The following is a 26,420-nucleotide window of genomic DNA, read 5'->3' on the forward strand; positions in this document are numbered from 1 at the left end:
ACGTGCCAAATATCAACTGTTTTACTAATATAATAAATGCGAATGTTTAGATGGATGTTTGAAGTTATCTTCAAAATGACTGCATTTATCCTGATGAAATTTAAGATGTAGAACATAGTTTGGAAGAAACATAGGCTACTAATTAAGTTTATTTTGAATACAGCGCGGATGGAGTCGTGTTTATAGCTAGTACGTATAATCTTATCTTGAAACAAGTTTCAAGTATAGAGGTCAACGACTAAGTTCAAACCAGATTCGTTCTTTGTAATTATGGTCACAAAAAAAACACACATTTTCGGTTTCCTTGTACCCACTTTAGTGGTTTTATAACCCTTTTTCAATAAATCGATTCAATTTGATTGATTCAGATTGTTATTTAACGGATATACGTAAAATTATAAAACTATATCAAACATAAGGACGTAAATAAATATATTTTAAAAAAAATATTGTGTCTATTTAAGATATATTAGTTTGACAATTTACTAGATATGGGTTGAGTAAAATCTGTTAATGCTTAGCACAGGACAGGAAAGGGTTCGCTGAGCTGACGGCCAACCTCCAGTAATGGAGAAGCATTGGAAGAAGAAGAAGAAAATCTGTTAAGAATTTTTACAATTTACGATGGTTTTTCTCATAGAACTTGCAATTGAAAATTTCATGATTGTTGTTATAGAATTACGATATAAATTATATCTTTTTATTCCTACTATTATCTTTCATAATTTATAAAGAAACTAGCGGACCCGACAGACGTTGTCCTGTCTACACGTCTTTAATTTGAATAAATTAATATGAAGTTAATATTTGATGAAAATTGTGAATCTAAACCATTCCCAGATCCCCTTGAACACACACAAAAAATTTCATCAAAATCGCTCCAGTCTTTGAGAGAAGTTCAGTGACATACACACTCACAGAAGAATTATATATATAAAGAAATAAAACATTAAACCAAAAATTGACATTGACAAACAAAAAGAAATATTTTTAAGGTTTTTTTTTAAGTTAATTGTGCGAGATATAAACATAAAAAAGTAATAAAATACCTAAGTTATATTACTTATTTGTTCGATTAATATTATAAGACCGATTCTCGATAGTTCATAGTTCGTTGTTCACGTACACTCCGATATTATGACAACCGTCCATTAAGTACAACATTTATCCTCATACAAAATTGATTCTATCATATTCGTCTGTTGTCAAACTAAACTATCTTAAATAGACGCTATATTTAAATAAAAATCTAATACTCACTTATTAAAATCACTAAAAAAATATACATTTTATAAAGACTATTTTAAGTCTAACCTTTAAACTTTTAACCTTTTAAACACGACCGACATTGATACTGTTATAACACGACTGAGTTGAATACAAGAAAATTAAATCGCATTTTAGTGATGTAACCATGTTAAGAAAGGAAAACATCGTGATGATGCACATATCTGAGAAGAAATTCAAAGATGTGTGAAGTCAACCCGCACTTGGTCAGCGTGGTTGACTATGGCGTAATCACCCTTAACTTAGGGTAGGCTCCGAGCCCCTCAGTGGGGACGTATAGTGAGCTGATGATGATGATGAACCATGTTACTTAGAAACCAACAAATGTTAAAATAATTTAAAAAATCTAAATATATATTTTTTTAAATACTGTCTGCGTTTGTGTGTATCGAAAGGGTCAATAACCTAATGAAATGTTCGAATCCCTCCATTGGACTATTGTCGTAAACCATATCCTAGCACTGCTTTGTTGGAATGGTAAAAGAAACAGAGTCGCGGGCAACACGTCAACGGCAACTGTTTAATATTAGTAAACAGGATACAAAAAGCACATCACTATTTATACGTGGTGGGGAAACGATGTATTTATGGAATACCCGACACAAATTTATCTCGGTTAGCAAGAATAATATGTTCGCTTGTTCGTTTGCCACCTTAAGATATAAAATCCGGTCAAGTCGGACTCGCGATCCGAGTGTTCCGTACAAAACTGTAGATATATATATATATATATATATATCAAAAGGTGGCAAACGAGCGAGCGGCCACCTGAAATCGCTGAAATAGCGAAGTGACTGTTGCCCATAGACATACGCAATTGCATATGCGTTGCCTACCTTTAATCGACGGAGGAGAGGATGGAGAGAAAGAAAATATTTTCCCTTTCCATGCATCCTCTCATCCGGAAAGTCCACTTCCCATCCTTTCCTTATACGAAAAAGGGTGGGAAGGAAAAGAGGACTATATAAGGCCTCCGGGACGCACACTCATCAGACTGTACGCGGAATTGCTTCCACTTGACACCTGTCTTCTGTGTGGTCGTGGTATTTCACCGGGCGAGCCGATTCGTGCGAAGATGTTAAAGCACGCTCTACCACTGTTAAAAATATTAATACAAAGTAGTAAATTATTACCATGTCAAAGGCCGGCAACGCATCTGCGGTTCCTCTGGTATTGCTGATGGCAATGGGAGTCGTTGAACACCTCGGTGTTCCCGCTGTCCGTTTGCCCCTTCTTTTTTTTATTACAGAAGGGGGTAAACAAGCAGCGGAAACACCGAGGTGTTCAACGACTCCCATGGACATCAGCAATACCAGAGTAACCGCAGATGCGTTGCCTCTGAGATGGTGATACGCTCGCTTCTTGAAGGACCCTAAGTCGTTATAAAAAAATAATAATAAACATTTCTCGTAATGTTTCTTTTATCTATGAAATTCAAAGTCTTTTAGGCAGTCTATAGAGGTCAGCGGTATAGGCGTAGCGATTTCAACTCAACATATAAAATATGTGTCTCGCGACGATCTTGACCTATTGTATGTCTATTTAAGATAGAATTAATTTGACAATTCATTAGATATGGGCTGATTAAAATCGATTAAGAATTTCTAAGATTTTCGTTAGTTATTCTGATAGAACTTTCAATGGAGATTTCGTAATTATTGTTTTTGAATTACAATATAAATAAAACTGTCTCTTTCTATTCCTACTTTATCCTTCATAACTACATAGAGAAATAATACATTGAACTAAAAATTCGTTGGATAAACTAAAAAGAAATGCATTTTTTTTAATTAATTGTGCAATACATAGACAAATATTTGTAGTAAATTCAAAAATATATAAAATACCTAAGTTATAATACATATTTGTTCGATTAATATTATAAGACCGATACTCGATAGTTCATAGTTCATTGTTCACGTACACTCCGATACTATGACAACCGTCCGTTAAGTATAACATTTATCCTTAAACAAAATTAATTCCATCATATCAGTTGTCAAATTAAACTATCTTAAGACACACTACAGAGACTAAAATCATCGGGTTTCTAAGATTTAATTTGCCTTATAATTTATCGTAATAATAATATAATGCCCTGTCCACGCAAATCCAGCTCAGCTTGGCTTTTGTGGCTCCATCCAGTTGTAGGTCGACTGGCCTACTGAGCTGGATTGGTGTGGACAGGGCATTTTTATCTCTTTACAGAAATTTGCTGTCTCGCAATGACTTGCCATTTCTTATTTTAAATGATAGATGGAGTTTTCATAAAAGTCTGACGTTGAATCGTAAACTATTTTTTTGTATGTATCATTATTGTGCTTTACAAAAATATCCAAATGTCATATTTCCTTCCCAAATTCGATTTATTTTTTATTTTTATCGTATTCATCTGAAACAAAAGCTAAAATGTCTTACTAATATTATAAATGCGAATGTTTAGATGTATGTTTGTTAGAAGATATCTCCAGAATGACTGAACGGATTTTAATGAAATTTGACATACATATAGGACATAGTCTGGAAGAGCACATAGACTACTAATTAAGTTTTACTGAAACCCACTATGACGGAGTCGCGGGCGACAGTTAGTTATACATATAGATAAAAACCCTATGTCTGGTCATTTACGTCACAATTTGCGTTATCTGCCGTATTCAATCTAATTATATCTAACCACTGGCTATCGCCCGCGACTCCATTCGAGCGTAATTAATAAACTTAGCCTATACGTTCTTCCAGATTATGTTGTACATCTATACCAAATTTTATTAATGAGCCGTTCTGGATATACCTTGTAACAAACATCCATCTAAACATTCGCATTTATAATATTAGTAAGATAGTAAGATAAGGTGAATAAATAAAAATCAATGTTTGTTTGTTCTTTAAGCCGATAAGGTATTTATTACAATAACGATTTCATCAGACTTTACAAACTAGCACAATTTTAATATTTGTAATCTTAATCTTATCTTTGTAATATAAATGCGAATGTTTAGATGTATGTTTGTTTGAAGATATCTCCAGAACAACTGAATGGATCTCGATGAAATTTGGCATATAGAACATAGTCTGGAAGAACACATAGACTACTAATTAAGTTTTTCTACTGCGCGGACGGAATCGCGGGAGATCGCTAGTATGCAATAAAATGTTTTCAATGAATCAACTATTAAAGTTCCTTTGAAATATTCCTACTAAAAACATATAATTCGTTTAATGTCATATAATAGTTGTGTGTAATTCTCCAACATAATAACGTCGTTTGACACAGATAGGTGGTGTTACCAGTAGTGGATGATTTTGCCGATATTTCAGGTAAAATTTAATACTGAACACTGACAAAACAATTTATAAAGTCAACGAAACATAGACAAATTACGTACCTATTCCTTTTTGTAATCGGTTAAGTGATAATAAATTTAAAATATTTTGGTCTGTGTAACCGATATTGCGTGGTTTTATTTCAGCCATTGTATTCAATATTTCCTTTTCGCTGATGTGTTAAAAGTTAATTATTCAATTTTTTTCTCGTCTGCCAATCCTGCCATTACTTTGACATTATTAGAATCATTTGACGCGAATGACGTGCTTTCGTTACAAAGTCCAGTGTCAGAATGAATAGTGAGGGAACAAACATCGACTTTTTTTGTTGGGTCAATACACTGCCGTATTTGTATATTCTTCCTAACACTACAAAGACCGAAAAAAATAAGAGAAAAAATAAGGCAAAAATAACTCTGACGTGGACTGACGTACACACAGACAAAAATTAAAAAAAATTACCTCTCGTAGTAAGCTACGCAAATACATCACGTTCGCAAATTTAATTTTTTTTAAATATCACATACAGACACTAGTCAAATATTTACATTTCAACCGTAAATTTCACCGGGTCATATATATATTGTTTCATTCATTCTCTTTAAAAAAAATAGAGACAGCATGAATAATTTTATAATAAGGTGGGTAAAAATTTTCACACTGGCATCACTACGTCTTGCATAATTGCTATTGAGTTTATCTCAACATTCAGTCTGTGTCGCCCTCGTGTTACAAAACGAGGTGCGTTCGGAAACGAAGTTTTAAAATAATAAAAACTTTTTGGTTGAACTTTAAAAAGTTATAATCGTGAGTATTTTATCATTTATATTCTCTTATATTTTAATTTATTTTATATATTAAATGCGTATAAACTACGTTTAAAGATTTTTTCTAATATTTTTCTTTTAATTTTGTCAATATGTAACTGGCCGTAATATGTTTATTTTTTAATAATTTTTCTATATTTAAAATACGGGTTTTTAAGGCGTTATTTCTTGTTTTCATAATTAGTTTCATTTGTTCAATTGTGTTTGTTCGAGGTCACTGTTTGAATTAGAATCTCGTGACGCTCAACTGATATTTTAAATAAATATTTATCGAATCTTACTAATATTATAAAAGCGAATGTTTAGATGGATGTTTGTTAGAAGGTATCTCCAGAACGGCTTAACGGATCTTGATGAAATATGGCATAGTCTGGAAGAACACATAGTCTACTTATTAAGTTTTTTCTAACAACGCGCGGACGTAGTCTCAGACAGCTAGTTAGTAAACTAGTGGTCGACCATTGATCGAAATTCAACCATACTTGATAGGCATAGATTTTTTATTAAAATAGCTTTGTTCTCCATTAAGTTTTAATGCGTTAAATTACATGTTTATGTCTTCAAAAAAATAAAATTTTCGCTTAGTTTATTAATAATAATAAACAACATGTTTCGTTGTGCATTTTTCTCTCCGCGAGACTGAGTTCCGTGTAATCAGGAACGGCTGGACTGATTTTAACGGAACTTTGACTGGAAGGTACACGCGGGCGTGTTTTAGGTTATTTATTAAGCTGTGCCCGCGACTTTGCGTGAAATTCTATCTTTGGGTAGCATTTTAATTATTTAAGCTACTTATTTAAACACTTATAAGTACATAACAAAACATATTAAACTAACAAACATTCAACAAACCTATTATTTTGTACCCTTGAAGGTAAAATTTTTCATCATCATCAGCTCACTATACGTCCCCACCGAGGGGCTCGGAGCCTACCCTAAGTTAAAGTTGACTATGCCATAGTCAAACACAGGACGAGTGCGGGTTGACTTCACACATATCTTTTGAATTACTTCTCAGATATGTGCAGCATCACGATGTTTTCCTTCACCGTAATAAATGTCATATTTTATATCAAATTAACAGTCTAAAAATAAGTTTCAGGCTTCTATCTGTAAAAATCACGATGCTTCCATACAAATCTCCAACTTTTTCAACCCCTCACAACCAATTTTTCTCATTAAAAAGTAGCTTATGTCCTTCTCCAGGCTTTACATTACCTGTGTACCAAATTTTATTTCAAACAGTTCAGTAGTTTGCGTGAACAGACAAAGTAACTTTCGCATTTATAATGCACTACTAAAGTTTTGTTCCCAAATTCAATAATGAGTTCATATTGGATTTGGTTACTCGTATTACAGGTATATAATACTTAAAAAACATCAGAGAAAACAGGTTTGAGCCCAGTTTTTTATAGTACTATATTAAAAACCGAAGTCATGTTGTGACGTCCATACAAGCTTTATGATGGCAATTCTTATAGCAATTTACAGCGACTGGGTAGCATTTCTACCTTTTCTAATAGTAAAACTAGCTCTGCCCGCGTCTTTTTTAACTATTTTCGCTAATTATTTTACTTAAAATTAAACATTTTTTTATATCATAACAAATAAGCGAGCGATCACCTAAAATCGCTGAAATAGCGAAGCGACAGCCCATAGACATACGCAATTGCTTATGCGTTGCCTTTAATCGACGGAGGAGAGGATGCACAGAAAGAAAATATTTTCCATTTCCATGCATCCTCTCATCCTTAAAGTCCACTTCCATTTCCCATCTTTTTCTGATAAGAAAAAGGGTGGGAAGGGAAAGAGGACTAAATTAGGCCTCCGGGACGCACACTCATCAGACTGTACGCGCAATAACTTCCACTTGACCCCTGTCTTCTGTTGTGGTCACAATGCAACGATACATATTATCTAAACTTTCATCCCTTATTCCCTATTGTTATTTTGCACCCTTGAGGGTAAATAGCCCAAAAAAAGGAATATTATGATAAATCACCACCATAGCCAAAAAAATTTAATTCTATCTATATTATTAGTTCGAAAACATATCATAAAATGCTATCAGTGCCAAAATGGCGAAAATTAAATAAGCACAAAATATTACGTCTTATAGCCGGTGCATTTATAGAGGTCAGTGAATAGGATATTCACACGACGAGAAACACAATTAGGTTTTATGTTTTTGTTAAATTGTAGTTACTTATTTTCCTGACGACAGTTTATAATTTAAATAATCACTTGTAATATGTTACTATACAGCGTGTCCCAAAGTTTTCGCTCATCAGCTCACTATACGTCCCCATCGAGGGCTCGGAGACTATCCTAAATAAAATTTTAACTGTAATTATGAGCTATATGTTACTTAGGTAGCTAATACGAAAAAAATTGCAGGAATATATTCATATTTATAGCCACAGTGTCAAATCATATGGTGTAGGGGTTTCAAATTATAAGAAAAGTTTAAAAAGTTAATGTAACTTTTAACCAAAAAATTTTTTTTTTGTATTTTTTGCCATGTAGTTATCGATCTGAGTATACACGAGTACCGTTTTACTTTTGAATTTTAAGAATTTTAGGACACGCTGTATAAATATATTGAATCTCTGAATAAGGAAAACATATAATAACTACTTTACCTAAGAGAATATCGAGAAGTATTTTAACAGTGGTAGAGCGACTTTAACATCTTCGCACGAATTGTCCCGGCTCGCCCGGTGAAATACCACGACCATACAGAAGACACGCCTCAAGTGGAAGCAATTCCGCGTACAGTCTGATGAGTGTGTGTCCCGGAGGCCTAATTTATTCCTCTTTCCCTTCGCACCCTTTTTCTTATAAGGAAAGGATGGGAAGTTGAAGTGGACTTTCCGGATGAGAGGATGCATGGGAAGGGAAGATATTTTCTTTCTGTGCATCCTCTCCTCCGTCGATTAAAGTTAGCCAACGCATATGCAATTGCATATGTCTATGGGCAACGGTCACTTCGCTATTTCAGCGATTTCAGGTGACCGCTCGCTCGTTTGCCACCTTATGATATAAAAAAAGTATTAAATATTATAACATATCAAAACTGGCACAGAAGGCTGCATCAAATGGGCACAATATATTACGTCATATAGCCAGTCTATATTAGTATAGCTCACGGAAATGTGACACGAGTAAGGAGACGTCTAGTTAGATTGTCTATAACGCAAGTCATCATTGTAAAGCTTTTTTAGTCTCGTTTATGTAATAAAATATAGATAAGTATAATATCTATATTTTTATCTTTTTCCGATCGTCAAGATATTTGTTGTGATTTCACAATTTTTTTTTAAATTTATGTCATCTCTAGTATTCACAATGACGAGGTAAAAATTACTTATCACAAAATTATTATTAATTTTATGTCGCAATCATAAGAAATAGTATAAATTAATAGCAGCACGTCAGCAAAAATGCGTTTATCACTTTAATCCTTATATTAAAACTAATTTCCTGATAAATTTCATCGTACTCTATTAGGTACCACATTTCGTTGTTTACATTTCCCGCGCCATCTTCCTCTCTGTATTTTTTTTTATAATTAAACGGACAAATGTTCTGGTCAGTAAGCCACGTCTTTGGAACAACTTAAAAATTAAGAACAGCGCCACCTAGCGGCTTTCCAAGGAACTTCTTGAATGATATTTGCCTAATATTCTTTCATTCTGTAACTAGATGTCGTTGCTAAAGCATTGTATAGCGTGAGCCTTGTGAATCAATTATTAGTTTGTAATATATTTTAGTGTATTTGAATCCTTATTACCCTCAAGTACTTAATAATGTTATTAATATTATAAATGCGAATATTTACATGGATGGATGGATGTTTGCTTGAAGGTATCTCCACAACAGTTAAATGGATGTCGATGGAATCAGGCATTCATATAGAATAGTCTGGAAGAACACTGGCTACTAATTATGTTTAGTTATTTTATATTTTTATCGTTATTTCAGTGTCAAAATGAAGACCACAGTGCTACTATGGATGTTCCTAACCATATCATCGATCTCCGCGTACAAGATACTCTGTATTTTGCCAGCACCATCACGAAGTCACGCTACGCTAGGCAGAGGCATTGTTAATACATTACTGGAAGCTGGCCATCAGGTAATTTATAAAAAAATAATAGTTTTTTGAGACTTTATTCTAAAGCCCAGGCTAACGATCGAGTGTTTCACCTTGGGTAGTTCGGCTTACCGATTATTAGGTCCAATATAGTCAATCTCGAGGATTTCAATTAATCATTGTAAGAAAGGTCAATTCATCTTTATTTTATACTAGCTGTCGCCCGCGACTCCGTCCGCGCGGAATTATTCGCGGGTATATCTAGTATAAAATATTAACTGCAGGATCAAAAAATTAATGTAGTTTTATTATTTTTAGGTAACATGGGCGACGGCGTACCTAGATAAATCTAATAATAAAAACTTAAGGCAGATTGAAATTTCCAAATCTAGGGACGTAGTAGAAGGTAAATAATTTTTACAGCATTATTCTGAATGGCTGGACCGATTTTGACGGGATTTGGACGGGAAGGCAGTTGATACAAAAGGGCATGTTATAGCCTTCTTTTTTATATACAGGATGTCCCAAAAGGTTAGGTACATAGGAAGGGGGATGATAGGGGTGGTCACAAGGGTCACCAGAAAAATAAAATAAAAATTCCCCTCTTGGTATTAAAGAAAATAAAAGGCATTTTTTAAAAACTTAAAAATTTAACACCTTCTGGGGCAATTTTAATTTTCTTTAAAACCTTTGTTAGTTGTATTGTTTTTTTTTTTATTTCATATTGATAAAGGGTTATTGACGATAACATAATAGCTTTTTTTTTAATGTAGCAATATTTGTAGGTCATTGGTTACAAAATTGCCCCAGAAGGTGTAAAATTTTTAAGTTTTTAAAAAAATGCCATTTATTTATTTTATTACCCATACCCTGTATATATTTGTCATAAGGTGGCAAACGAGCGAGCGGCTTACTAAAATCACTGAACTAGCGAAGCGACAGCCCATAGACATACACAATTGCATATGCGTTGTCTACCTTAGTCGACGGAGGAGAGGATGCACAGAAAGAAAATATTTTCCCTTCTCATGTATCCTCTCATCCGGAAAATCCACTTTCACTTCCCATCCTTTACTTGTAAGAAAAAGGATGGGAAGGGAAAGAGGACTAAAATTAAGTCTTCTGTACCTGTGTTTCCTTTTTAATTTTATGCTGACGAATTCAGTGAGCGTCGGTGGCTCAGTGGTGGCACTTGCTTGCAATCTACAGGATCGAATCCCGCCATGTACCAATGTGTTTTTCGATTTACATATGTACATTTATCCGACGTTACGGTGAAGGAAAACATCATGATGCTGCACATATCTGAGAAGAAATTCAATATGTGTGAAGTCACTGCACTGGGCCATGTTTGACTAATGCCTAGTTAACCTTGATTTAGGGCCCCGAGCCCTTCAGCGGGGATGTATAGTGAGCTGATGATGACGAAGTCACGAGCGACAGCTAGAGTATATAATGATTTCTTTTAGGCATGGACGTAACAAATCAAGGCAGAATGAGTGTATCCCTCGTACGTGAGTTCGCAAGAAATATATCCATCGCTGCATTGGAGACGTCTGAACTAAGGGATGTTTTGATTAATGAAAAGTTTGATGCTGTTGTTACTGAATGGTTTTTCTCTGATGTTGAAGCAGGGTAAGAGACATTTATATATGAAATATTAATAAGATAATTTGTTATTTCTAGTAGAACGCAGACTGAGACCGATTTGGATAATGGAACATTCGGATAATCAGACATATATGTAGTTATACAGAAAAATTAACCGTTCCACGTTGAATTAACTTGAGTAAATTTAACAAACACAATTCTGTAATAACCATAATAGTAAATATATCCAGACTCCAGGAAGTTTCAACTTGTTACAACAAAACAATAATTACTTGATTTTAATTTCTTATTCCGATAAGGATCTCCATACAATTTAAATACATTTATCCGATGTTATGGTAAAGGAAAACATCTTGATGCTGCACATATCTGTTTAAAAATTCAAAGATAATTGTGAAGTCACTGGGTCAGCATTGACTATTGCCTAGTTAACTTAGGGTAGGCTCCGAGCAGGCGAGGTCGCGGACGAAAGCGTAAGCTTGCCCGTGGCCTCGCCATGATGATGAGGAACACAGAGGTTTAGTGGGTATGCTTCCCATCCGGAAGAGAATTCGACACATCACTCCGAGCTTTAGTAGGCACGTATAGTGAGCTGATGATGATGATATCTCATTGTACAGATATGCTGCAGTCCAGCAAGTTCCATGGATATTGTTAAGTGGTGTTGTGATGCATCCTTACTTGGAGTACTTGGTGGACTCTGTCCGTAGTCTGCCTGTCACACCCTTCATGATGAACGACTTTCCAGTACCAATGGACTTATGGGATCGTCTGGCAAATACTTACAGCTTTGGAATGTTTATGTTTGGGAACTGGTACGTATTTCCTCTCTTACTGGTTTTAACACACGATTTGTTACTTAGAAATTAATATATATAAAAACATAATTAGGGATGTAAAGATCAATTACTCGTCAATTCAAACGAGGCCGAATTCGATTTGGTTGTTATTTTATAGCGAAGTCTTTATGGCTTTAAGCTATCAGCAAAAAAACTTAATAAGCCGATGTGTTTTTGCAGACTATGCTCTACATATATTCCAAATTTTAGCGAGATCTATGCAGCCATTCTGGAGATGCTTTATAACAAACGTCCATCCACCAATCCATTCATACATCCAAATATTCGCATTTATAATATTAGTAAGAATAAAATGTTAAAATCTATCTCCAGAACGGCTGGATTAATCTGGATGAAAGGTATAGATATAGAACATAGTCTGGTCGTCCAGAGACTTGCTTAACAAGAATTTATTTCACCAAGACGAAGTCTTATGTAATACTAGCTGTCACCCGCGACTCCGACCGCGTGGATATATAAAAAAACTTAATATATAGATAAGTTAAATAGAAGGCAGCTCTTCAAGGATTAAATTTGAAAAAAAATTGAATAATTGTAGTATCCTATGTCCATCTCCTGGCTCTAAGCTACCTCCTCACCAATTTTCAGGCATATCAGTAAAGCCGTTCCTGAGTTATAAATAGTGTAACTAACACCACTTTCTTTTATATATATAAATACGATTTTTTGGATAGATGTATGTTTGTTTGAAGATATCTCCAGAACGGCTGCATGAATCTCGGTGAAATTTGAAATAGATGTAGAACATAGTCTGGAAGAACACATAGACTACTAATTAAGTTTTTTTTTAATCCAAAGCAGACAGATTCGCGGGCGACAGTTAGAATTTTCATATTTTTTCCAGGCTAGAGAGTACTACCTCAGAAGGTGATTATGAAAAGCATTTCTCATCAATTGCGAAAGCACGCGGAGTATCTCTACCACCTTTATCGCTGGCTCGTCACAATATCTCTATCTTGTTAGTAAACTCTCACTCGTCATTTGCGCCTGCGCAGCCTCTGCCTCCCAATGTGATTGAAATCGCTGGATATCATATTGAGGAGACAACACCGACATTACCAAAGGTAAGGCTTAAGATAGACGTAAGGTCCTTCATACACAAGGCATAAATCCTCGAAATTATCTTTGCGTGATGCTGCACATATCTGAGAAGAAATTCAATGATATGTGTGAAGTCAACTCGCACTTGGCCAGCGTGGTTGACTATGGCCTAATCACCTTTTACTTAGGGTAGACTCCAAGCCCCTCGGTGGGGACGTATAGTGAGCTGATGATGATCGTCGGGGCTAGACAAAATGCATTCGCTCCTAAGCGATTCCATAACGACTTTCAAAGATGTATAGGATTGATAATAACTTTGGATAAGTCACATGATTGTCCCTTCTCAGTTTCATACATTTTCAAAGTTCGTTATGGAATCGCTTCAACGCGAATCCAACTTGGCGTTAACAGATTAAGTATCGGCATGCGATGTACGAATTTCTATGATATTGTTTTTAACAGACTTTAAAAAGTAAATTATCAATTCGTCTGTATTTTTTATATGTATTACCGCTTAACTTACTTGTGCTACGATTTTCATTCTTTTTTAACGAAAGGTTTTGCTTGCATGTGTGTCCCATTTTCGTTTTTAAAGATTCACGTTGCCTTGTTTAAGAAGGACCTTAAGCGTGTGCGGAGTAAGGCATAATCAACATCAAAAATTAAAATCCAACGTTCACCTTCTAGGATTTGCAAGATCTTCTAGATTCTTCTCGCAATGGTGTAGTCTACTTTAGTATGGGTTCAGTTATTAAGTCCGCTGCACTCCCGGATAGCACAAAACGTGAGCTCTTAAGAGTTCTTGGGTCAATTCCTTATACTGTGCTTTGGAAATTTGAAGAACAATTAGAAGGTCTTCCTAAGAATGTCCACATTAGATCTTGGATGCCACAAGCGAGTATTTTAGGTTAGTATTGTTAGTAAGAAAATCCGACACAATGCCGGTGTACTGGCACAACACTAGCCTTACTAAAATATCAACGTTTATGTCCCCTCACTAATCATTCGGACACTTCACTTTGTAATGAAAGCGAGTCATTCGTGCCAAAGATTTCTAACTTATAATGTTTAAAGGAATCGATATACAAATAGTTAAAAGACAAGACTCGTCTACGAACGTGATTTACTGGATATTTGTTTTCAAAAAACCACAAATCCAACTGACTTTAAGCGATGATGTGGTCATAGGCCTTGTTAATCTGTCTTGTTTTTGAATACGTACATTTTTTATATTCCTATAATGACATGTCAACTGGAGACTTCGCCATTTTGAAAATCGCAGCGACTTTTGACACGTCTTGACAAGCGAGCGTCTTTGATAAAAAATAGATGTCGGCGACGGATACGAACCTTTATTCACATTGAAAAAGTCGCTTTGCGACTGAAGTCGTCATGTTTTTATGTTTATTTTTGTACGATTGGTCTTCATTTTTATTTATTTTGTACAGCACATCCTAATGTGAAATTATTCATAACACACGGAGGTCTTCTGAGCACATTAGAGTCGTTAAGGTACGGTGTACCTCTACTAGCAATCCCGGTATTTGGAGACCAGCCAGGGAACGCTATCCGAGCGATGAGGTCAGGGTACGCGCGTAAGGTCAACTTCTCACCAGACATGGCACCAGAACTGGAGAAGGAATTGAAACATATGCTGTCTGATGACACGTAAGTTTTGCTATCTGATCTTACTAATATTATAAATGCTAATGTTTACATGGATGGATGTTTGAAGATATCTCCAGAACAGCTGAACGGATCTCGATGAAATTTGTCATACATATAGAACATAGTCTGGAGGAACTCATTGGTTACTAATTATGTTCTTTTTTAATTCCGCGTAGACGGAGGCGCGGGCGACAGCTAGTTTACTAATATACTAGAAAAGCTCGGAGCCTACCCTAAGTTAACTAGGTCTTGACTAGGGAGTGACTACATATCATTGTATTTCTTCTCAGATATGTACATCACGATGTTTTCCTTCACCGTATCATCGGATAAATGTACACATGTGTAGAAAAACATTGATATATGTCCGGAATTCGAACCCATGATGTACAGATAAGTCAAGTGCTTAACCTCTAAGCTACGGACGATCAGACTGTCGTAAAATGATCCAATGCTATTGCATTCTAGGTAAAGCGAGATATTTTCTTGAAGACAAAATCGCGGGCGAGCGTTAGTTAACAAAATTCTTAACCTTAATTTCAGGTATTACAACAAAGCTAAGGAGCTATCGATGTTGTTCAACAGTCGGCCTGTCACACAGAGGAAACTTATCCTACATTACGTAGAGTTGGCTATTGAAAGCAAAGGTGAGTATTATGATACATTAGGATATACAGGCCAGGGCCGGCGTTAGGTTAGGGCGTCCGCGACCGCCCAGGGCGCTGCACAGAAAGGGGTATCTGCGAGTTAATCTCACATAACCCTGTTAATCCCTCCAAAGGTATGATAAAAAAGAGGGCGTTGTAATGTCGCCCAGGGCGCTAGTAGATTTGAAATCGGAGATTGTCCAAGACAAACGCGCACAGACAGACATTTTAACTTTTTATACATATAAGTATTTATATTAAAATTATAAGAAATAATAATTCCTCTATATGCAATAGTGAATAAATCATGTATAATATTTTTTTGATTTATAACGAAACACATTTTTTATTAATTTTTGTCTGTCCGTCTTGTCTTTCGGATATAATGGTAGCGATGCCACTTAAGATATTCTATCTTTAGAAGATTATCCGCAACAGAACAAAAAAGGGGGGCACCGAAAAATCTCGCCCAGGGCGCCCTAAATGGTACAACCGGCCCTGTTTTATGTCTATGAGCAGTACTGATATAGAGTTGGCCTTTGTCTTGCACTATAAAAAGAAAAAAAAAGATTAGTGTATTTGATATTTTTTGCAGGAGCATATCATCTTCGTTCAAAGAGTCAATTGTACAAATGGTACGAACTCTGGATGTTAGATCAACTAGCGGTCGTCTTCGCCGCTTTATTCCTTCTATATTTACTTCTAAAGAAGATTGTCAGCGTATTAACAAAGAAGAATGTTAAAGAAGTAAAGAAGAGTAAGAAGAATAAATAATTATAAAAATAAGGCTAACACTTCACTTTGACATTTATATTATATATCAACTCTTAGGCACTTTGTACACAAGGGACCTTAAATCGGCGATTTTAGTCGTTAGGCGACTTACGCAACAATATTTCACAATTATTCGTACTCAGACGCAAAAACCGGTCGCAAACTATTTATCAAGGTCGTCGTTCGGTCGTACAAGGCAACTTAAATCGCCGATATTAATATTGTATAGTTGCGTTGCTTTGAATCGTCGACGCGAGTCTACTGTCAGTACAGACGTAGTGACATGTCAACTGTATTTAGCTTCGACATATTGAAAATTGCAGCGACTTTTGTCACGAAGATCTCGACAAACAGGTTGCGAGCGACTATCTAGAAATATCGGCGACGCGTTAACAAACCTCTATAACATTTTATTCTGTAAGTCACTTTGTCAATAAAATCGTGAAGTTTCAAAGATTTACGTCACCTTGTGTACGAAAGGCCTTAAAATTTGACTAAACAATGACGTCACGTCAGACCAAACGGTTATCAAACCGTCAAATTTAAAAATTAAACTGTTTTTTTTTTACTTTTATAATAATTTATTTGTATATAAGTTTTCTTAGAATAAAATTTTTATAAATGTGCGAGATATCTTTTAAAAAGTTGCAAATTGTCTTCATGTTTCTCACTAGTTATTCTGTAGATTTGAACTTCGTTTTTCCTTACTAAAGCCTGTGAAAAAAATATTTAAAATCTTACTAATATTATAAATGTGAATGTTTAGTTGGACGGATGAAAGTTTGTTTTAAAGTAAAATTGGCATTTATATAAAAGAAAACCTGGAAGAACACATAGGCTACTTATTAAGCTACAAATTCTTTTTTAATTCGACGCGCACGGAGACGCGGGCGACCGCTAGTATCCAAATGAATGCTAAATTCTTGCATATCTAACAAGGAAACCAAATAAAAAGTCGCTATGTTGGCTAGCTCTGTGAAAACGTAAAAATCCAGGGCCGGCTTTAAGTTAGGGCGTGGTAGAGCAATCCGCCCAGGGCGTAACAGAAAGATGAATTACGCAAAAAGGGATCATGAAATTGCGCCCAGGGCGTTATAGTAGGTCCGTTACTAGTAAAATCTACAAGGACATAGAAAATTTCACAAAGTACCACTATTCCGTCCGCGAGGAATTAAAAAAACTTAATTAGTTACGTGTTTCCTGTCTGTTCTACATCTATTCCAAATTTAAGCAACATCCATACAACCTGAGATATCTTCAAACATCCATCCATTCATCTATCTATCTATATATTATATGTAAAAGAAAGTGGTGTTAGTAACACTATTTATAACTCAAGAACGACTGTACTGATATGGCTGAAAATTGTTGAGGAGGTAGCTTAGAGCCAGGAGACGGACATAGGATACTATTTATTCATTTGAAGAGCTGCTTTTTATTTAACTTACTAATATTATAAATGTGAATGTTTAGATGGATGTTTTGTGGATGGATGGATGGGTGGGCTACACTAATTAAGTTTTTTTTATATATCCACGCGGACGGAGTCGCGGGCGACAGATATTTTATATAAGTAAGAAGTGTGTATGTAAATGAAAAAATTGATTTTAACGTGTGAATATTACTTACCATAGAATTTCCATTGGTATTAATAAAACTGGCTTCAGTGATTCTTCTTGAAGTTATATCACTGCTGGTAAGTCTCCACGCGGTCAGAGTACCATCATATAATAAAGCAATAATATCAAAAGGATTACTACGTGGCCATATTAAAGATTTTATGGCCATCTGGAATAAAATATCCAACCTGAGACTTATATTTTTTTTATATTATAAGATGGCAAACGAGCGAGCGGTCACCTGAAATCGCTGAAATAGCGAAGTGACCGTTGCCCATAGATATACGCAATTGCATATGCGTTGCCTACTTTTAATCGACAGAGGAGAGGATGCACAGAAAGAAAATATCTTCCCTTTCCATGCATCCTCTCATCCGGGAAGTCCACTTCCACTTCCCATCCTTGCGTTATAAAGAAAAGGATGGGAAGGGAAAGAAGACTAAATTAGGCCTCCGGGACGTACACTCATCAGACTGCACGCGGAATTGCTTCCACTTGACGCGTGTCTTCTGTATGGTCGTGGTATTTCACCTGACGAGCCGGGACAATTCTTGCGAAGATGTTAAAGCTCGCTCTACCACTGTTAAAATTTATTGTTTTATTTATTTATTGTATTGTCTACTTGCGTAGGTCCTGGGTTTGAATCCTGATATGTACTGTTTTTCCGATGTTAAGGTGAAGGAAAACATCGTGATGCACATATCTGTGTTAAAAGATATGTGTGAAGTCATTGGGTCAGCATTGACTATGAACTAGTTAACTTTGGGTTGACTCTGAGTTGGAGTATAATGAGCTGATGATGATGATAAGAGAACTTTGACCTAATATATTGATAATTCGATGTCAATCAATTTTTACCTTTCTTTTCTTTCCAATAAGATTCAAATTTGATATATCCGTTTGAACACTGCTAATATATCGACCTTTGGAATCTGTATTATATTTTTCCGATGAATTAGAAGTAATATTACTGTAAAAAAAACAATTACTGATAGATGTTTGTTAGAAGGTATCTCCAGCACGGCTGCATATCTTTGAAATGCTGAACTGAAGGTTGAAGAACATAGTCTGGAACAGTCTTTCCCAAAGTGTGCGATAACGCCCCCTTGTGGGCGCTGTAGGTCTCAAGTTGCGGGTTATAGTAAAAGTTTCCTTTACAATTCTCCGTTAATATACATATATATGTCACCATAATTAATTAATTTGAAGTTATAGTGGTTTTTAAATATGAGAAAATATGGGGCAAAATGGGCAGTAGACAAAATAAGTTTGGGAACCACTGATCTGGAACACATAGGCTACTAATTAGGGTTTTGCTTGCGAATGAAGTCGCAGGCGACGGCTAGTATAAACAATAAAATTTACATACATACATATGCGTAAATACATTACAATAATAGTTAAAATAATACTAATAAATAAAATATATTAATAAATACCAGGAATCCAATGTCAAGAGAACTCTAAAATCTTTTATAGAACATAAATTAACAGTCCCAGAGTCTGTCGCCGCTAGAATTACTGGTAAACCATTCTGAGATGTTTCTAAACATGTTATGGAACATGTATCATCTGTGGAAACAATTAAATGTAGCTATAGTTACAGTTAACAGCTTATAATAAACAGATAAGAAAATCGTTCAAAAATTTTTTTTTTTTTGTAATTTTCATGTTTACTAGGAAGTGGGTTTAAATTTAATTATTTCTACTAATATTATAAATGCGAATGATTAGATGTATGTTTGTTTGAAGACATCTCCAGAACGACTGAACAGATCTAGATGAAATTTGGCATACATATAGAACAAAGTCTGGAATAACACACAGGCTACGTCAGTAAAAAAAAATTGTAAGTTTTTTTTTTATTTCACGCGGATGGAATCAAGGGCGACAGCTATTTTCAAATAAATGCAAATATTAAAATAATACTGTCAGATTTTTTTAAATTTTTTTTTGGATTTTCTGAAAATCAAAAAAATATCTATCCAACTAGAAAGTTAGTGTAAATTAAATTTCAAATAAACATAAGTAGTGAAAAAAAAATACTTACTGGCAACACATAACCTAAAAACTTTAAAAATCCCACTATATCTTATACAACGTAAAACTTCACCACAATTTTTAGCTATTAAAAAGTTATCAGTATCGTTTATTTTTATTATTTTCATATCAAAACACACAATTCCTTTTTCCCATATATTTGACATATATTTTTTTATTTTTTTACCATCACTGGCAACACTATCAAATTGGCGGGAACTTAATGTCAAATTTTCTAACCTCTTATCGCATAGTCTACGTTTCGCAGCGTTTATATTAAATATTTTATTTATATTCTGCACTTCGATATTTATCACATCTAAATAATCTATCAGATTTATTGTTTGAACTTTATCTAACGCCATTTTTGACCAAAAAGTTTTACCAATGTCATTGGACTTCTTTCTAGTACTTTCTTGAATTATTGAGTATATTGTTAATATACCGTTACGTTGCAATGAACAAATCTAGAACAAGAATATATATCTATTTTAACTAGCTGTCACCCGCGACTCCGTCCGCCCCGAATTAAAAAAAAACCTTAATTAGCCTATATGTTCTTCTAGACTATGTTCTACATCTATGACAAACTTCATCAAGATCCGTGGTTCTGGAGATATCTTCAAACAAACATCCATCTTAACATTCGCATTTATATAATAATATTAGTAAGATTTAATCCATCGTCACACCACACATCCATCTTAACATACGTTGGACTCGTATTGCTAATATTATAAATGCGAATGTTTCGATGTATGTTAGACGGTATCTCCAGAACCATGGATCTTGATAAAATTTTTCATAGATATAGAACATAGTCTGGAAAAACACACTTACTCAGTTTTTTTAATTCTGCACGGACGAAATCACGGGCAAAATCTAGTAATATTATGACGGCGGAAGTTTAGATGTATGGATGGATGGATTTATGTTAGAAGGTACCTCCGAAACGAATCTACAGATTTTAATAAAATTTGGCACACTACATACTAATTAAATTTTAAATTCCACGCAAAGTCGCGGGCGACAGCTAGTATTATATAAATAATAATTTATTTACCTGGGCTATAATTTTTCGGCCTTCATCCTGACTGGTGATCAAAGATTCCCCAATAAACTCCAAAGCAACGATAAAATCGTTTATATCTTTCTCAATTATATTAACTCCACTACTAGTGTAAGAACTTATTTGCATTGGACGTGACGTTATCTAAAAAAATATAATAATTTCTTGATAATTCGTAAATAAAAGAACTAATTTAACAGTAGTAAAGCCCGCATTATATTCACATGAATTAGCCAGCCCGGTGCAATATCACGACCACACAGAAGATACGCCTCGAGAGCGAAGCTATTCCGACTACAGTCTGATGGGTGTGATACCTGAAGCCTCTAAGGAGATGGAAGGATTTCTGTGCATCCCCTTCTCCGACGATTAAAAGTAGGCAACGTATCTACAATTGCGAATGTCTAGTGGCAACGGTCGCTTCTTATTATAGCAATTGTGGCCGCTCGTTTGCCACTTTATGATATAAAAACACTAAATAAACTCTGTCGTTTTTTGTTGGAGATGAGTAAAAATGGCTTACATAAAATATTTGTTTTTGTTGATTCAAAAACTTAAACGCACAAAACAAGCACACAAACTTAAAACATCATAGTTTTTCCACTCAAATAAATTTTAAACTTTGTGTAAACTCTAATATTTACAATTGAAAACAAAATTTCATAATCACAATAAAAACGTTGTTACATTGTTGCTTTTACATCTCATACTGTTTCCCGCGCAATTAACTGTCATTGTTTTCTTTTTATTTATATTTGTCTATTGCATTCTAGATTGCCAGTAATCAATGAATATTTTTTATTATGTCAACTAACGTAATTATTAATATGTAATTTTCACTTTTAATTATTAATTTATAATATAAGTATGATTTTACTTTTTTAATTAATATTAATAAATTTAAATTGTAACTTGGCATTTAAGTTTTGTTAACTGTCCACTTGATCATGTCTTAAGATCTAAAGCCATATTTAAAAATTAAAGTATTTAATCAAATCTACACTAACCTTTTTATTATTTATTGTACTGTTCTTTAAATTCCATTCTCTGTCAATTTCAGTTTGTGTCATACGATCGGTAACAATTTCTACCGAATTGGTAGTTTTTTCATCACTGGTATTTATCCAAGTAGCTTTTTCGGATAGATCCCACAAGTGAATTGATCTGTAGAAATTTTTAAAATGAATTATAAGTTGAAGGAAAATCATCGTAGAAATATTACACATCTCTGAGAAGAAATTCAAATATGTCAAACAATACCTAAATTAAATATACAAACGTCAAATTACATACATTGCGGCCATTAGGTACTTTTTCCGTAATTTTATTAAAATTAAGAGATATCTTACTTCTTACCAACATTATAAATGAGAATATTTAAATGGATGGATGTTTGTTAGAAGATATCTACAGAACAGCTGGATTGATCTCGATGGAATTTGTCATAAATGTAGAACATAGTCTAGAAGAACACATAGGCTACCTTTGATCCTTAAATAGGGTTCCCGTGGGATATTTGCATTATATAGTTACGTGAGAAGTGTTTCTCCAGAAAAATTCTGGAATTTACACGTTTTAGATGTGCATTTTGTTAAAGAACCCAGAAGAAACTCCTTACCCATCCTCCAACGCAGCGACGATTATTCCCTCCGTACCTCCTCGGAATTGACCAATTGTAACGTTATCTGGAGCTATCAGTACTTTAATTGGCTCCTTTAAAACACCAGATAAATCCCACAAACAGAGAACACATTTCTGTAAATCTTTATTAGATTTTTCATGTACCGTTACAAGTAGATTACTTTTATTTGCCGAAAATATTACGTTTATGACTTTCAAATCTTTATAAAATGTATTATTTTGACTATTAATAGTAATATAACCTGTGCTGAAAGGAAATTTCGTGCTCTTTGTCAAATTAAATATATCAGTGTTGCCAGCATTTAAACTTAAAATATTACTAATACGACTTTCCGTTTTCTTTAAAAACTTCTGCAATCTATTTACATTGAAATTACAATTCTTTAATTTACTTTTATATATATCGTGTGGTAGAATTTCATATGAACCGACTCCATCTTTTTGTTCTAAGAATATCCTTAATTGATTATTATTATAAGTTTCTTTATCGTATTTTTCTGTTTTATCGTCTTTTTTATAAAATAATTTACTAATAAAATCATTATTTGTACTTAGTTGTATTTTTTCTTTTAAAATATGTTTTGAAAACTCTATTGGATGTTGTGTCCATTTACTTTCATATAATATATCTTCAGTTTGCACATCTTGAGAGACACCATCGTCAAATGTCTGTACAGCGACCTGCATGGAGTTTCTACCACCAAATGTTGCCATATACAAATCATACGGTATCGGTTGCATTTCAAACAAAGTGTACGTCATTTCGTGTAGTGTTACCATACTTAAAATATCTTTCGCTCTTTGTTCAAGCTGTTGAAATACGCGACGTTTTTTTCTTTTTATTTTTGATGCTGCAAAGTCTATAAATATAGGTCTGAAAAAATAAATACATGATTTTTAATTTTTATCTGAATTTTGATAGGAGAGGGATACAAAGGAAATGGACATTTTTTTTGTACGTCCCCTCGTGTCTTATAAAGGTAGGCAAAGCATCTGGTAACATTAGCGAAATTAATTGGCCACTTACTCGTTTGTCACGTTTTATTATCTTATTTCTTACTATTATAAATTCGAATGTTTAGATGGATGGACGGATGGATGGATGTTTGTTTGAAGGCATAGCGGCATCTGCTGAGCGGCTGAAAGGATCTCGATTAAATTTGGCATACATATAGAACATTGTCTGGAAGAACACATAGGTTACTAATTATGTTGTAATTCCACGCGGGCGGAGTTGCAGGCCGCTTGTAAAAAAGTAAATCACTCATTCACCTTTCTAAGACATCAACATGGACAGTCTTCATACTAAAGCCACTAGAAGTTGACATGTCCTGGAAACCTTCATCTGTCAAAGATATTCTTTTATCAAAATCCTCTGTAACTTCGTGGATAAAATCAAGTGGAGTTATCTTCTGTGCTGATCTCTGAGGGTCTCGAAGATCAAAATTACCTATTTAAAAATTATTTTGTCACACAATTATTATCTAACTAGTTGTCGGCCGCGACTTCGTCCGCGGGCAATTAAAAGTAACCTTAATAAGTGGCCTATGTGTTCTTCCAGACTATGTTCTATGTATTTGCTTAATTTCATCGAGAACCGTTCACCCGTTCTGGAGATAACTTCAAACAAATATCCATCCTTCTTACTTCTTACTAATATTTTAATTCCGAGTGTCTGGATGAATAGGTAAGTGGATGTTTGTTTAAGGGTATACCCAGAAAGGCTGAACGGATCTTGATGAAGTTTGGCATAGTTGTAGAACATAGTCTGGAAGAACACATAGACTACTAATTAAGTGTTTAATTCCGCGCGGATGGAGTTACAGGCGACTGCTACTTAATTCATAAAAAAAATAGTAAAAATATAAACGAAAACACATGCTCACCTGAATCTAGCATCTTTTCTTCGTTCTCTTTAATATTAATTTCGTCTTTTGTTGTTAAATTAATATCAGTTTCCTCTGTTTCAGAGTTTTGATTATTAGAAGAATTTCCGTCACTTTGAGATTCGCTTTGATACGAATCGAAATCTGATTCGTAACTTTCGAAATCATCTTCATAACTTACTTCATCTTCACTGGATTTTTCTTTATCTACCTACATTTTATTAATGCTGAGTTTCGATTTTTTGGCAGGAAGTTAAGACTAAGATCACTATTACCGCTAAATTCGATTAGTATGAATCGTTTTATCATCGGTTGTGTGAATTTGTGCTACTAAGGGAATTTTGTGACCAATTTAGACCTTTTAGGCGATTCGTACAAAAGGCAAAGTAAATCTTTGAAACCCAGCGATTTTAGTAGAAATAGACGCTCAAATATATTTTATAAAATAATAGTCTAGTATATTGTTTAAAAGACATAAGGTTGCTAGTTATCTTTTTATTTTTTCAGTACGTTTTTGACTAAATAATAAAAAGTAATACGTAAAAAAATCTTACCTTTGCCTCTTCACCGTTCAAGTCTACAAAAAAAGCTTTCGGTTTCGCGTTAAGCCTTTTTGCCAAATTTTGCATTTCCGCGTTATTGTCCACATCAGCTTTTAAAACCTTTACCTCATTTTCATCTAACGTTCTTGTTTTCGATCGCTGTCTCAAAAATATATCCGCCATATTGGATTTTTCATCAACCTTAATGTGTTTATTATTTATATTCTTAGATCTACCGATGCTTAAATTCGATTTTTCTTTTTTTAATTCCACGGATCTTTTTAAAATTGGTGAATTGACAGTAACATTAGCTGGTGCTTGAGCTTTTACTATACGCGGCGTTCTGGCTGAATGTAAATTTACTTTTGTCTCAACTTTTTTTTCGGCCGCCATCTTTGTTGATGTTTTACGCACGCTAACTGTTGAATTAGATTTCAAATAATCTTTCATCGGCGACATATTTTTAGCGGTATTTAACGTTGTTGAAAAAGCTTTTTTCGGTGCTTGAGAAACATCGCCTTTCTTTTTACCATAAATATCAGATGTGGATGTATTTTGTAAATAATTTCTAGGAGTTGTTATTAACTTTTTAGGTTTCTCGTCTTCACATTTACGTGATGTTACTGATCCATCCGTTTTGACCTTATCTTTACTCCTTATTTTCTCTATATTTCTCCTCGAAGGAGTTTGCATTTCGAATTAATTTATATTCTTATTTATCTGGAAATAATTACAAATTAAGAAATCTTTGCGATTTTCTTCTTCCGTAGTAATGTTTGCTGGAATCGCTGGAATAAATTTATGGGTGAGAATGGTGGGAAGGTGCAATAAGGTTACAGATTAAGACAAGAATTTACAGATGTTAGTTTGAATGTATCTCCAGAACGGCTCAACGGATCTTTATGAAATTAGGCTGATATAGAACATAGTTTAGAATGAAGTATATTTAATTCCCCGCGGACGTAGTCGCGGGCGACTGCTAGTAGGACATAAAATTAACTAACCTTTATATCCAGTCTTTATTCACTGTTCAATTAACACATTACGTGTTAAAGACAATTATTTATTTATACATATTACACAATAAACAGTGTTTCACAAATGCAATGAATCGAAATGTTAAATTTGAATTGATATTTTTTTATTACGTTACCATGGTTACGGGGTAAAAACATTCTTGCTGTTCTGCCAGACGTAAGAGTTACCATAGTGAAATGTTGCCAGTACCTACCTTCAAATTATAACCATGGTAATAATATAATCACACCGTCGTTTAATATGGGTGATAGGTAGGATATACGAATTTTTATTAGGTTGATTCTTGTACTCAAATTGAAATCAGTATATTCAAAAATAAAATTTGTTTTTTTACTCAATGTGTATTTAGGTGTTCTGGTTTCATACAATCGAGATTTCAAATGAATACAATATTTATATTTTTATATACGTTTAATTAAGCAGTGACGTAACGAAATAAAATAAATT

General features: G+C 34.2%; 3 protein-coding genes across 3 annotated transcripts in view; 1 reads left to right on the forward strand and 2 right to left on the reverse strand.

Annotated features, from left to right (window-relative positions):
• The window catches only part of LOC106122841 (uncharacterized), a 20,367-nt gene extending 19,001 nt beyond the window's left edge, over positions 1 to 1,366 (reverse strand). Inside the window, exon 1 of the mRNA XM_013318961.1 lies at positions 1,261 to 1,366. Coding sequence (XP_013174415.1) covers positions 1,261 to 1,288 — 28 coding nt within the window. The 5' untranslated portion in view covers positions 1,289 to 1,366. The remainder of the gene's footprint in view (positions 1 to 1,260) is intronic.
• Positions 1,367 to 5,318: 3,952 nt separating this feature from the next.
• On the forward strand, positions 5,319 to 16,705 carry LOC106122850 (UDP-glucuronosyltransferase 3A1-like). The gene is made up of 10 exons (XM_013318971.1): positions 5,319 to 5,421; positions 9,426 to 9,579; positions 9,856 to 9,943; positions 11,007 to 11,172; positions 11,769 to 11,963; positions 12,853 to 13,072; positions 13,737 to 13,956; positions 14,498 to 14,717; positions 15,261 to 15,364; positions 15,960 to 16,705. Exons 2-10 carry the CDS (start codon positions 9,433 to 9,435, stop codon positions 16,136 to 16,138), a joined length of 1,539 nt encoding a protein of 512 aa, XP_013174425.1. The 5' UTR covers positions 5,319 to 5,421; positions 9,426 to 9,432; the 3' UTR covers positions 16,139 to 16,705.
• A 34-nt stretch (positions 16,706 to 16,739) lies between these two features.
• LOC106122849 (uncharacterized) lies at positions 16,740 to 25,651 on the reverse strand. The gene is made up of 11 exons (XM_013318970.1): positions 24,948 to 25,651; positions 24,394 to 24,604; positions 23,780 to 23,957; positions 22,485 to 23,381; positions 21,874 to 22,030; positions 20,861 to 21,010; positions 19,808 to 20,264; positions 19,197 to 19,329; positions 18,616 to 18,727; positions 17,768 to 17,926; positions 16,740 to 16,852 (listed from the first exon to the last, which is right to left on the reverse strand). The coding sequence occupies exons 1-11, from the start codon at positions 25,626 to 25,628 to the stop codon at positions 16,754 to 16,756; spliced, it is 3,234 nt and encodes a 1,077-aa protein (XP_013174424.1). The 5' UTR covers positions 25,629 to 25,651; the 3' UTR covers positions 16,740 to 16,753.
• Between the last annotated feature and the right edge of the window lie 769 nt (positions 25,652 to 26,420).

This window comes from Papilio xuthus, unplaced genomic scaffold, assembly GCF_000836235.2.
Source record: "Papilio xuthus unplaced genomic scaffold, Pxut_1.1 DF826776.1, whole genome shotgun sequence".
NCBI classification, from domain to species: Eukaryota; Metazoa; Arthropoda; class Insecta; order Lepidoptera; family Papilionidae; genus Papilio; species Papilio xuthus.

What these genes read in the sequence shown, in the direction of transcription:
- LOC106122850 (XM_013318971.1), top strand. Translation starts at nt 9,433, where the DNA reads ATGAAGACCACAGTGCTACTATGGATGTTCCTAACCATATCATCGATC. An exon ending in TTCTCTGATGTTGAAGCAGG is followed by an intron (nt 11,173 to 11,768) that starts GTAAGAGACATT and finishes CTCATTGTACAG; the next exon opens with ATATGCTGCAGTCCAGCAAG. An exon ending in GTTGGCTATTGAAAGCAAAG is followed by an intron (nt 15,365 to 15,959) that starts GTGAGTATTATG and finishes TATTTTTTGCAG; the next exon opens with GAGCATATCATCTTCGTTCA.
- LOC106122849 (XM_013318970.1), bottom strand. Translation starts at nt 25,628, where the DNA reads ATGCAAACTCCTTCGAGGAGAAATATAGAGAAAATAAGGAGTAAAGAT. An exon ending in GCCGAAAAATTATAGCCCAG is followed by an intron (nt 20,265 to 20,860) that starts GTAAATAAATTA and finishes TTCTTGTTCTAG; the next exon opens with ATTTGTTCATTGCAACGTAA. An exon ending in TTATTGGAAAGAAAAGAAAG is followed by an intron (nt 17,927 to 18,615) that starts GTAAAAATTGAT and finishes ATTTTATTCCAG; the next exon opens with ATGGCCATAAAATCTTTAAT.